This window comes from Astyanax mexicanus, chromosome 1, assembly GCF_023375975.1.
Source record: "Astyanax mexicanus isolate ESR-SI-001 chromosome 1, AstMex3_surface, whole genome shotgun sequence".
In the NCBI taxonomy this organism is placed as follows: Eukaryota; Metazoa; Chordata; class Actinopteri; order Characiformes; family Acestrorhamphidae; genus Astyanax; species Astyanax mexicanus.
In genome coordinates this window covers 27,423,042-27,435,201 of record NC_064408.1, presented here as the reverse complement: position 1 = coordinate 27,435,201, position 12,160 = coordinate 27,423,042, and the positions used below count along the sequence as shown (strand labels likewise).

General features: G+C 36.9%; 1 protein-coding gene across 3 annotated transcripts in view; it reads left to right on the top strand.

The window, feature by feature from the left end:
• The window catches only part of arhgef12b (Rho guanine nucleotide exchange factor (GEF) 12b), a 92,691-nt gene that overhangs the window by 48,991 nt on the left and 31,540 nt on the right, over positions 1-12,160 (top strand). For 2 of the 3 annotated variants that reach the window (XM_049475620.1, XM_049475621.1), the window contains exons 3-10: positions 230-324; positions 2,428-2,475; positions 7,930-8,028; positions 8,658-8,707; positions 9,113-9,170; positions 9,550-9,752; positions 10,136-10,213; positions 11,435-11,554. In XM_049475620.1, coding sequence (XP_049331577.1) covers positions 230-324; positions 2,428-2,475; positions 7,930-8,028; positions 8,658-8,707; positions 9,113-9,170; positions 9,550-9,752; positions 10,136-10,213; positions 11,435-11,554 — 751 coding nt within the window. The remainder of the gene's footprint in view (positions 1-229; positions 325-2,427; positions 2,476-7,929; positions 8,029-8,657; positions 8,708-9,112; positions 9,171-9,549; positions 9,753-10,135; positions 10,214-11,434; positions 11,555-12,160) is intronic. The other variant, XM_049475624.1, reaches the window with a different exon arrangement.

Here is a 12,160-nt window from a genome sequence, read left to right as displayed (position 1 = left end):
TGTGTCATATAGTGAACCACAACCCCTGTGTTGTGATGCATACACACAAATTCTTTTCAGTATACTGTGTCACAAGTCACAGGTGGCATAAAGTGTCAGAACAATGTGCAAATTTGTTTTTTTTCTCTGAGCTATCTCTTTATAAAAACCAATCTGATATCATTTATTAGCCTGTGACTTATGTCTAGATTTTTTTTTTACATTTCTTAATGTTTTTGTGTGCGTACAGGTCAGTAAGTATTCTCAGCAGGGACCACCCACCAGACAAGAAGCCCAAGAGTGACAAAGTGCCAACACCCCCCTCGCTTGAGTTTGACCCCACAGGTAAGCACAATATGGAAGACTGCTTATCTGACAACTTTTTGTGTAATCCTTTTTGTGCGCTCCTTTTCACACTCTGCAGAGAAAGGAAAGAGATAAGACTGTCTTTCATGCTGAGCCACTCTGTCTGTCTCAGCATCACCCCTCCTCCTCTTTGCCATGTGCTTTTCACGTCAGCAATTCTGCCTCTGTTGTCTTCATTTCTGTCATTAATTTGAGTTTTAATCTAGTTTTAGTTAGTCATGGCTAATGCAGCGGTTATTGGTGTCTGATGGTGTTTTAGTGCAGTTGTAATATAAAATCTTTGATGTCAAATAAGGAGATTCTTACAGTGCAAGGTAGCACTGCTAAAGAATATTATGCAATAAATCAGGCAGTACTGGTTTGGTGTTCTAAATGATCTTTTATAAGATCTTAGTTTTGCATTGGAGCCACAAATCTAATGAAGCTTGTAAGCTACATTAGCATTGCAGCTCTATTGCAAACCCCCCCAAAAAGCATCAAAACATGTCTTGACTGATCGACTGCATCCTGGGGAGGGTAAAATTGCCTGCATTGATGTTAGTGAAAATATTGCAGATAAATCAATATGTTGGTATAGAAACATGTTTATTATATCCAAAAGTAACCTCTAACTTAACATGTTAGAATGATTTCAAATCTCATAGAAATCATGGCAATAAAACTTTGCAATACAACTAATTGAAAAGCTCCTCCTAAACATAACCATTCAATATGGCAACAAAAATGCATGTCTGGGCATTTGAGACTATTACAGATGCATTTGCCATTTGTAAATATGAACATGAAAGTACAAAAAGGCACAAATTCACAGAAAGCGTAACCCATTATATTACCAAGAAGATGCTGCCAGTTAAGTAAATGATGTTAGTATTTTATTTTATAATTATTTTGTTCATTTAAGATATTTAAGCCTTCCTTAGATTTACTTTTAATGGTTTTAATGGATAATTATTCTTAGCAGATAAAAGTGAATTGGTCTTTTAAACTGTGTACATTGGTATCTGTGGAAATATTGCAGATAAAACAATATGTTTATAGAAACATGTTTAATGCTTCCAAAAGTAATCTTTAACTTAACTTAACTTTAACTTAGAATGATTGCAGATCTCACACTCTCATATTTTATTCACCATAAAACACAAAACACAGAACACTATAAGCTGTCTACACTGCTATTTTGGTCTTGATCAATTTTGAAATAGAATTTTTTTATTAATTTGCCTCATAATTTTAAATAATTTTTGAATGGTGTTGACCTATGGCTTATTCTTTGTTCTTTGTGACAGCTTTAACTCTGTTTTGTATTGTTATGAAGTATTGCTTTGTTTCCAGCCTTTTGTTGCCCCGTCTTAACTTTTTGTGATATGTTGCTACCACCAAGTTCTTTTGCTTTACATTAAACGGCACAATGTCATACTTTTAGCATCTGATATGTGTTCTATGTTCTATTATTAGGAAAAATATGGGTCTATGAGATTTGCAAATCATTGCATTCTGTTTTATATTTACATTCATTTACATTTTACACAGCGTCTTAACTTAGAATTGGGGTTCTATAATCTGGTGTAGGATTGTGCTTGTAATTGAATCAAAATGAACTTAAAATGACCGAGTGTTTAAGAAGCTGCTGTTACCATGCAGTTTTCCCCAGCTAGATTTGAGCACAGGGCTGTAAACATAATGACCGTTTTTTGGATCCTGGTTATGGGATTACCCAGAAGCCCATCTGTGTATCGGCCAGGCTTTGTCACCGGATTATAGTCCCTCCTGCAGAAAGGCACAGCTGTACTGTATTCGGGGGTAGTGTCATGTGAAGCCAGTGATTGAATGTAGCAAGAGAGCTGAATCATCTAAAATGAGATGGAGTAAAACATCATTGTTGAGCTCTGAATCAGTAAATCAGGCACCAGGACTGTTCTTTACTCTTCAGTGCTCTGAACATTCTGCTTTCTGTAGTGTTTTTTTCTATGCTCTGCCATGTTTTTTTTCTTTCCATCCATCTGTTTTGTTTACATCTTTAATTTATCCACATTTGTTTTTGTATGTGTGTATATGTGTGTCCTGCATGTTCCCTGCTGTCAGAGCTGCCTGTACAGAGTATAGTGGCAGAGCGAAGGCCCGAGTCGTGTGGTAAGAGTTTCCTGAAAGCTGCTGCCGTTGGGTTGTGTGTGTTTGTGTGTGTGTTTGTGTTTAGTTTGTTGGTTTATTTGTTTGTTTGCTGTTATTGCTGTGGTGTTCCTCTCCTTTATCTTCCTCCTCACTTGATCTACCCTCATTTGTTCCTCCCACCCATTAGTGGTGATCAGTTATTTTCTTCTACCCCGGTGTCAATCCTGAACTGGTCCACTTATTCAATATACTGTACCAGTCAAAAGTTTGGACACACCTCTTCTTATTTACTGTTTTTTCTTTCTTTTTGTGATTTTCTACACTATAAATTTAATATTAAAGACTATATTAAATATATACAGGAACACATGGAATTATTTTGTAAACAAAAAGTGTTAAACAAACCAGAATATTTTTTATAGTTTAGATTCTTCTAAGTGCCATATTTAGCTTTTAGGACAGATCTGCACACTCTTGGTATTTTAATCTCAGTGTCTTCATGAGGTAGAGTCACCTGGAATAGTTTTCTCAGAATCCTGAAGGAGTTTCTGGAGGTGCTGAACAACAGTTGCTGCTTTTTCTTCACGCTGTGAAGCTCCAGCTCATCCACAAATCACCTCAAATCACCACCTCTGTTGGATTTAGATCAGGGGATCGTGTAAGCCATATATTTTTTTGGTTACTACCTAATTCCATATGTGTCCCTTAATCGTTTTCATGTCTTTAATATTACTCTACAATGTAGAAAATTAATTGTATACAGAAATAAAGAAAAGAAATTCAATGAGAAAGTGTGTTCAAACTTTTGTCTGGTAAGAAGTGAGAAGTGCTGGTTATACTTTACTGAAGGACAGCATTCATTAGACTATTTCATATACTTAAACCTGACATAACCCTACATAGATTTTAATACATAAATAGGGAGAGCTTTCTAACCCCACAGCCTTATCATCAATAACCTGGTTATTGCTGTAATCTGGTTAAAGTGCTCTAATCTCTGAGCTACCACTGCCCCCAAAATTGTTGCAAATGCCCAGCAATGATAGCTCAGCAGACCCGGGTATTGAACCCACAGTCTTGTTATCAATGCCCCAGCACTCTACCAACTGAGCCACTTCTGCCTTTTTTGTGGAACTAAAAATGTTTGTTTTGTCTCTTCTGTTGTAGAACCTTTATTTTAAGAGTGAATATACCATCTAGCTTTCTGAATATGTTGTGAATTTTCTTAGTGTATACAGAACACTAATCAACTGCACGTTTTGTTACAGTATATGTGATTAGTCCTATTTAACTGGATTTAAGGCAAAACATAAAAAAATACCAAGTATAGAATAATATTTAATGGAAGTTTATTTTATGAATTTGCAGCTCCTGTTGCAAAATATTGCAGTAAATACATTTTCCCCTTTTTATACAAAATATCTAAAAAAAAACTGAGCACTTAAAAATGATGAGTTTCTTTGAGTTTACCAAATTGAAAATCTCTGTAATATAATCAAGAGGAACATGGATGATCACAGCCATCAAACCAAGATGAACTATTGAACTATTTGCACTAATAGTGTCATAAAGTTATCCAAAAGCAGTGTGTAAGACTGGAGGAGAAGAAAACTGTGATCAAAATTAAGGGTTATTCCACCAAATATTTATTTCTGAACTCTTACAACTTTATGAATATGAACTTGTTTTTTTTGTTTGTTATTTCAGCCATTCTCATTTTCTGCAAATAAATGCTCTAAATGACAATATTTTTATTTGCCCTTTTCATAGCCTTGTGAATGCTGTCCTTCAGTGTTGCTTAAGTATTTTTAAGGCTGGTGCTCTAAGATCAGCTCAACAGCCACAAATGCTTTCAAGAGAATATTTAACCCCAGAAATGCAATATTTGTTGAATGAAGTTTGCATCTTTAATTTTGCACTGATGCTGCGAGTCTAATGTAGCTACAAAGTAATGGAAGAAGCATCTGGACAGTAATTAGCATTGTGCTTGCCTAGAGGGTCATACATTTGCCAAAACCCTGTTCCTGAGACTGTATCACATACTGCCAACTGTAAAATGCTCTCCTTCATAACAGCATTTTAAAATGAATGCTACTACTGTTTTTAGCTAAACTATGATATATCTTGGTTCCTTTTATAAGAAACAATTTGTCATACAATGTCAGTAACCACATAAAAAGTCTTTATATGGGATTATGTAACATCAGGACATAGTTTTAGGCAAATTGTGTGATTTAGGCACAATGCTAAATGCTTGGAAAAGTAGATGCTTCTGTTGCTTGTTAGCTACATTAGCTTTCGGTGAAGCGTGGTTTAGCCCTATGAGCATTTTGGGGGGGATATCTTTTTACTGTCAGGTTGATTTCATATATTTAAAGGCTAGAGCTGATTTAAGATGAACAGTTTAATAATGGGTGATTGTGTACATGACTTTGGTGTGCATGAGTGGAGTGGTGCCTTGGCCTGATGCATCTTACTAACCCCCATTTAAGCTGCCAGTTGTCCTGCAGTCATGATGTTGGAAGCAAGAAAACATCATGGATGTTCACAATCATACTGGATTCATAGACAAGCTTTCCTAGATAGGGTGATGTCCAGATAAGGAGGAGGTAGTCTTATTGAAATATGAAGTATATAAGTTGTTTGATCATGTTATGACTAATATAGAAACTGAACATTTTCATAATGATAATTGTTTTCATTTTTCATTATAGAATTGTGATTTTTATTTTATTACACTATCAAAAAGTGGGCATTCTTTAATAAACATGGAGTTAATAAATACCTGACAGTTTCCTCCAGTAATATTGAGAGTTTCGTTATGTACTAATGAGTTTTAATTTAATTTGCCTTTAGCAGGAATCCGAATTGAAGTCGAAATGAAGAATGAATAAGTCTGATTTAGCAAATAGCACACACTAACACTGTTTTTTATATTTATATTTTATATTTTATATTTCTACTTTGGCTATTAGCCAAGCATATTCCAGTCCCAAGTGAAACCTAAATGATACCCTAAAGTGCCATTTGAAACTGGGATTATTTATTATTATCATTATTATTATTAAGTCTAAATGTGATATTTCTGCTTTAAGAAGCACTTTTAAGGAAGGAAAATCAGATTGATATCAGTATCTACTGATAGTTAATGTTTCACTGTTTATATGGCAAAACAATAAAATTGCTATCATTTAATGTATTTCTGCTTGCCTGAGGAAATATGATCACATTCCATTTACACTGGTGTTAAATGTGGAGAAGATCAGTCTCTGACCGCTTCCTAATGTGGTTACAACCTGATTGTAATCTGTTCACAATGCGTACAGAGGACATTAACACCTGTTTTTTTTTAAGTGGACAAGTGATCCGATCACCAAAACCGCATTTTAATGCCTAGCATTAACAGATTCTGTGATGCAGTATTCCACATTTGTTGCAGAGTAGCTCTTTTAATCCAGTGCAGGGATAAATTCAGACAGCAATACAGCGCCTCAGCAGACACTGTTTGTCTGCATCAGACTGCAGTGTGTTTACTTGCACATATAAGTCATGAAGCATTCATGTGCAGTGACTACATGTAAGACAGCTTCCCCCCATGGCAACCACACATTTTTATGACCGTAAGAACAACAGATTCTTACAATTTGTGTGTGGGTGGGTGGGTGTGTGTGTGTTCTCAGACACTTTGCTTGACCTAAATCACACTCGCAGCATCTTCCGCTGTCTGCACAAGACAAAGCTGGGGGATGCCCTCATATTCTCCAGACCAGCACTTCAGACTCGCACCCAGAGACCCATCAAAACAGTCCACCCAACCCCCAACGGCTCACATATAAAAAACACACAACATAAACACACAGACATTTCTAAAAGAAATTCATTGTATGGGCAAAGGTATTTGGCTAAAAGTAATGGTATTGGAGTGTTTATCCTGTTTGAGTTACGCCGAGTCTGTAGTGTTGAGGGAAGGCATGCTACCAGATTTTGAATCATTGCTTCAGTGAGGATTTAACTGCATCCAGCAGCAAGACCATGAGAGAGGTCAGGGTACAGGAAGATCAACACCCCATCCCCAGCCTCCCAGCTCATTTCAGAAGTAGAGAATAGAGCATCATCTTTTCTCTGTTCTTTAGGTTAAAGATGGGGGCTTTAAAATCCTCTAGTCTGCTCTAGAGAGTGCTATTCTTTTGGCAGCTTTTTTTCTACAGGGACCTTACAATCTTTGTGTGTGCTTTTGCACATATATGTCAGCAACTCGACCTAATATACACAGCCAAAAGAAATATTTCGTTGGAACGCTTTGATTGCGGCACTCATTCACAGTGGCAAATTTCACAAAATTTATTTCAATCCAGTGTTGCAATTTTTTAACAAGATCTTGCATTAATGAGTCTGACCACTGCGTAAAGTCTTCTCCAGCACATCCCAAAGATTCTCAATGAGGTTAAGGTCTGGATTCTGTGGTTAACAATCCATGTGTGAAAATGATGATCTCATGCTCCCAGAACCACTCTTTCACGTTTCCAGCCCCATGAATCCTGGCACTGTCTTCTTGGAATAAGCCTGTGCCATCAGGAAGAAGAAATCCATTGATGGAATAACCTGGTCCAACTGCAGCAACCCCAGATCATTTGCTCATTTAAATCCAGGCGGATTTAACTTTTTTTGTGACCAGTCCATATAGTGTATTATTTGAGTGGTGCAATGTATCTTCAGTTACTGTATCACTGATATGGCAGTGCAGTGGTACCAGCAAGTGTATCAGCACAGTGGTGTTGCTGTGTTTTTAAACACATCTAAGTCACTGTTAGGTTTAGGCAGTGTGTGTTCTGCCCAGGAATATTCGATCGTAGAACATCTATGTGGTGAGAAGCTGATTATTAGATGAACTACAGTCTTTAATGAAACACCAGTTGTGCATATCTGCAAAGTTGGCACTCCCAGCAAGCATTCATATAGTGTTTTCTTTAGGCTTCCCATATATTGATAACTTTGTCAGACACACACCCAGTATATATGTATATATAAAATTTTAAAAGTTGGAAGTGCCTTTTTAGTCTGTAGGACTGTACTCTTGGAATCCTTTTATGTATGTATCTGAAATCTAGTCATATTCATATAATCTCCATTGAAAGTATTGTTTTTATAATGTTATATTCTTATGGACAGTGATTCCTAACTTTTGAATGCTCACGTTTTTGTCATGGTAGGTGTCTCATAGGTTTCCTATTTGTATGTGTGTGGTTTAAAGATGTCTGTATTGTTCATGAACATATCTTTCCAAACATGGACAATATGTAGGCTATTGAACTCTACAAGAAACACTACTGACTCCATGCCTTCACTGTCTCCAACTGTGTGTTTTGCTGGTGTCTGTGGCTGCATCCCAGAACACTGTAAATCTAAGGCCTAAAGGGACACATGTTAATACATGTGTGTGTCTCTCTCTCCTCCCAACCTACCCCTTTCTCAAAGGGCTTGTTCAGCGGTGTGTTATCATCCAGAAAGATGAGAATGGCTTTGGGCTGACAGTGAGCGGAGATAACCCCGTGTTTGTACAGCTCGTCAAAGAAGGTATGCTGCCAATTTTCAGTAATTAGTTCTTGAGGGTCCACCACGCATACACCCATATAGAGTTACATATTGTAAACTATATTTAAAGCATTGAAATGGACAGTTATTTAGAGTTATTGGAGCACAGATAGAACTGCATAGTTAGAAAAGCATTTATAAGGGAAGCAGTTAAAACATTACTGTTGAAAAAGAAAATTTAGAATATTATCGTTGAAAGGGCACAGACAAATTATCACAGTTCAAAGATAGTTCTGTAACAGATAGTGTTGCATTACTTAAGTCACTGACTCCCTGTCTGTCTCTGTCTCTCTTTCTGTCCCTTATCTCTATCTCTCTCTCTCTCTCTCACACACACACACACACATACACCCACTCTTTATTGCTACCTCTCGCACTCTCCCTGTCCCTTTCTCTACCTCCCTCTCTCTCGCTATTATTCTCTCCTTGCTTTTCCTTCTCTCCTCATTCCTCTCTCCCTCTACACTCCCCTCTTCCTACCTCTCTCTACGATTCTTTTCTTGCTTTTCCTTCTCTTTACATCCCTGTCTCCCTCTTCACTCCCCTCTCTCTACCTCTCTGTCTCACGCTACTTTTCTCTCTGTACCTTATTCATTTTCTTGTATTGATAGATGGAGCTGCTATGCGAGCTGGTGTTCAGACGGGTGATAGAATTATTAAGGTAAGAAATGAGTTTTTAAAGATCTGTCAATGGCTTGTGGGCTGCTGAGTTTGATTTTGATCTTCTCTGTTCTGTACAGTAATAGTTTCAGTTTTACCCAGAATGAAAAGAGATATTTTACAGAGACATTTTGTGTGAATTGTCAGGGTTTAATGGCTTTCTGTAGGCATGTGAGAGACAAACGCAAGTGCAGACAGGCTCACCTGATGTCTGCTGCATCATCGTGACTGTCTGGGCTTCACTCTGCACCCTTCTGGCAGACTGCGGAAAAACAGCCATGTTTTTATGTGGCCACTTTGCTAATGTGTGCAGTGTGTCTCAGCAGTAATTCACAGGAGGTGGATGGCTTCTGAATTCTGCATGGCAAAAACAAGGAGTCATGAAGTAATTGTTTTATCTTTACAGGTCAACGGGACATTAGTAACACATTCAAACCATGTAGAAGTTGTGAAGTTAATAAAATGTAAGTACTCTATTCATTACTAGCTAATATATTAATTACAAATTACTGTCAGACAATAAACTCCAAAATAGGAACATTACAATAGAAGCTAATTTTTGTTTATGGATATAATTTTAATAGTGTTTTAAAAAAAAAAAAAGACTAATAAGACATACATGTAGTTTTTGGTACATTTTACAAATTAGCATCATACAAACTTATAAAAAAGATCAATTTGAACATTTCAGACATATCAGACAAGTATTAAGTCATTGTTTGTGTGTTTTGTGACACTGTGACACCCTTAAAAAATATGGCATCTATATCAAGTAATAAGAAATCAAATTAAATTCTCTCTTTCTGTGTCTGTCTGTCTATCTGTCTGTGTGCCTGTGCACAGCGGGCTCATATGTAGCTCTGACAGTGTTGGGTAGGCCCCCTGGGATGCCCCAGATCCCCTTGTCGGAGGGTGATGGTGAGGGGGACCCCACGTCTACTCTGAGCTCCCCTCATTCCCCTGGACTCCCCACCACCACAGAGCGCTCCTCTTCTTCCTCCAACACCAGTCCCTCCGACCGCATAACATCACCACTTCCTGTATGGGTGAGTTCACACACATTGCCTGTCAAACACACACACACACATCCACTTGCCATTCTTTTTCTCACATTCACTTTTACTTAAAATGAAACGCAAATTAGTGAAAATTAAGCATAGAGTTGTTTAAAGTCATTATTTTTAGATAGATTGTCTTGTTTTCTACCCTGTTCTGTTTGTTTGTCTGTCTGTCTGCCTTGTTCAAGTCTACCCACCTTTACTTGTACTTTGTCATTTGTTTGTTGCTGCATATGTTGTTTCCTCTTTTGACTTTTGAGCAGTTCTTGTGTGTGTTCCATTCCTTTTTAACATACGAGGCACTGCAGCTGTGTAGGTGTTTGTAGCTAACTGCTTGTTTTCTGCTTTTGTGTTCTTCTGTGGTCTGTCAGGAGGAGAACAGTGCAGTTCACTGTCAGAAGGTGGACATCTTGCAGAAGATGTTGACCAAGGAGCAGCAAGAGTTACAGGTCAGTATTGGCTTGTTAAGATTATAAGGCATTGTTACATTTGCGCTACGTCTCATCACATTCTGGCTACATCTTCTCTTGTCTGTTGATTCTGCTTCTACCTTTTTTTGGTCCACATTCTCATGTTCTCACCTCATGTTGTAACTTCATTTTCACTTCATGTTCTCACCAATCTGTGTTGCTGAATTCACTCCATGTATATTGTCACTCCACAATGTCACTTTATGCTTTTTTCAACGTCTCACTTCACATTTTCATAATCTCATTCCACAATCACTCTGCATTTTGGCTCTGATGTTTTCTTACATCCTTTAGGCATAATCTTAGTCAGTCGTCCATTTTAATGCCACATTTATATGTACATTTCTGATATTAAACTTTTTGCTAATGGGAAATCTCAGACGTTCTTTTGCAAATACACTCAAAGGCACAATAATAGAAAATAGCCAGTGAAAGCAATTCAATCTACTTTTGTGTTTAAATATACCCTGTGTTGAATAAGGCTTTACTGAATACTTTATTGGATTGTAAAATCTCTATCATCAGGAATAGCCATCTTCAGAACATATTTTGGTACCACTTTAAAAAAAGACCACCTTTATAAATGGTTTATAAATGGTTTACAATTAGTTTATTAATGGTTAATAACTAGGTTGCAAATGCCTTAAAAATAATAAATAATCAGTTATAAGACATACGTAGAAAGGCCAACAATACAGAAGGCTGTGGGTTCACTATTTGGCAAACAAATGGTTATTGTGTTATAACTGATTTTTAATGTTTTTTAAGGCATTTACAACCTAATTAGAAATCATTAATAAACTAATTGTAAACTATTTATAAACCGTTTATAAAGGTAGTCTATTTTAAAGTGGTACCCATAATATATATATGCATAGACTTGAGCACTCAAACAGTCACTAAAAAGTGAAATATCTTGACAAGGCTACGCGTATCATGATGATACTCAGAAAAGCTTCACTTTTCTAAAAGCAGAACAAATGAAGCTCTCTGACTGTGGTTTAGTTGATTCTCTGTCACTTTAAGATGTGTGTGTGTATATATGCATCACACATAGTGCACATTGGCTGGCCGTTGTGTTTTCTCACATCCTCTTCACAGGAAAATGACACTCCTTACACACACTCACAGAAACACACACTCACAGATGGCTTGATCTTTCAGTTTCACCTTCTGTGTGTGTCTGTGTTTGAATGGTAGGCTATGAAGGAGGAGTACAGCAGGAACCCTACACCTAAACTACTGAAGGAAATCCAGGAAGCAAAGAAGCACATTCCATTACTCCAAGACCAACTCAGCAAGGCCACAGGGGCTGGACAGGTATGTACACATGCCCATACACACACCGCACTGGGTGCTACTAAATGTCTACCATATGAATCCACAGATTTTTATTTTTCACATAATAATTTGATTTACAGCATGTCCTGTAGGTGATATGAACATTGTATAATAATTCCTGAAAACACTGGCATAATACAATACCAATATCATATTTAATATCACATTTTCTTGAATATTTTGTGATGCTTACATTGAAATGGAAACATACTCAAAAACAGTAGTGCTGTGTTTAAAAGAGGAGATCTTATGTGTGACACTATAAGGAAAAACACAATGTAAAACCACACAGGTTATTTTTTACTAAATTAACACAAACACAAACGTATCCTAAAAGATCCATCAATCTGTAGAAATAATTAATTAAGACAAGATCAATTCCAAATAGATCTCCAGTGTTTCACGTTTTCATATAATATGAATCTGGTGGTTATTCTTTACTTTGTATAAAATGACGTGATCGATTAACCAATGGAGTAAAAGACTTTTATTAAGTGGAGAAAGGGTTTTTCCTTCTTCTGTAGAGGTGCCATTTTGGAGATTTTGGAGAATTTTTTTGCTTGACTGACAATAGGGACATATAAC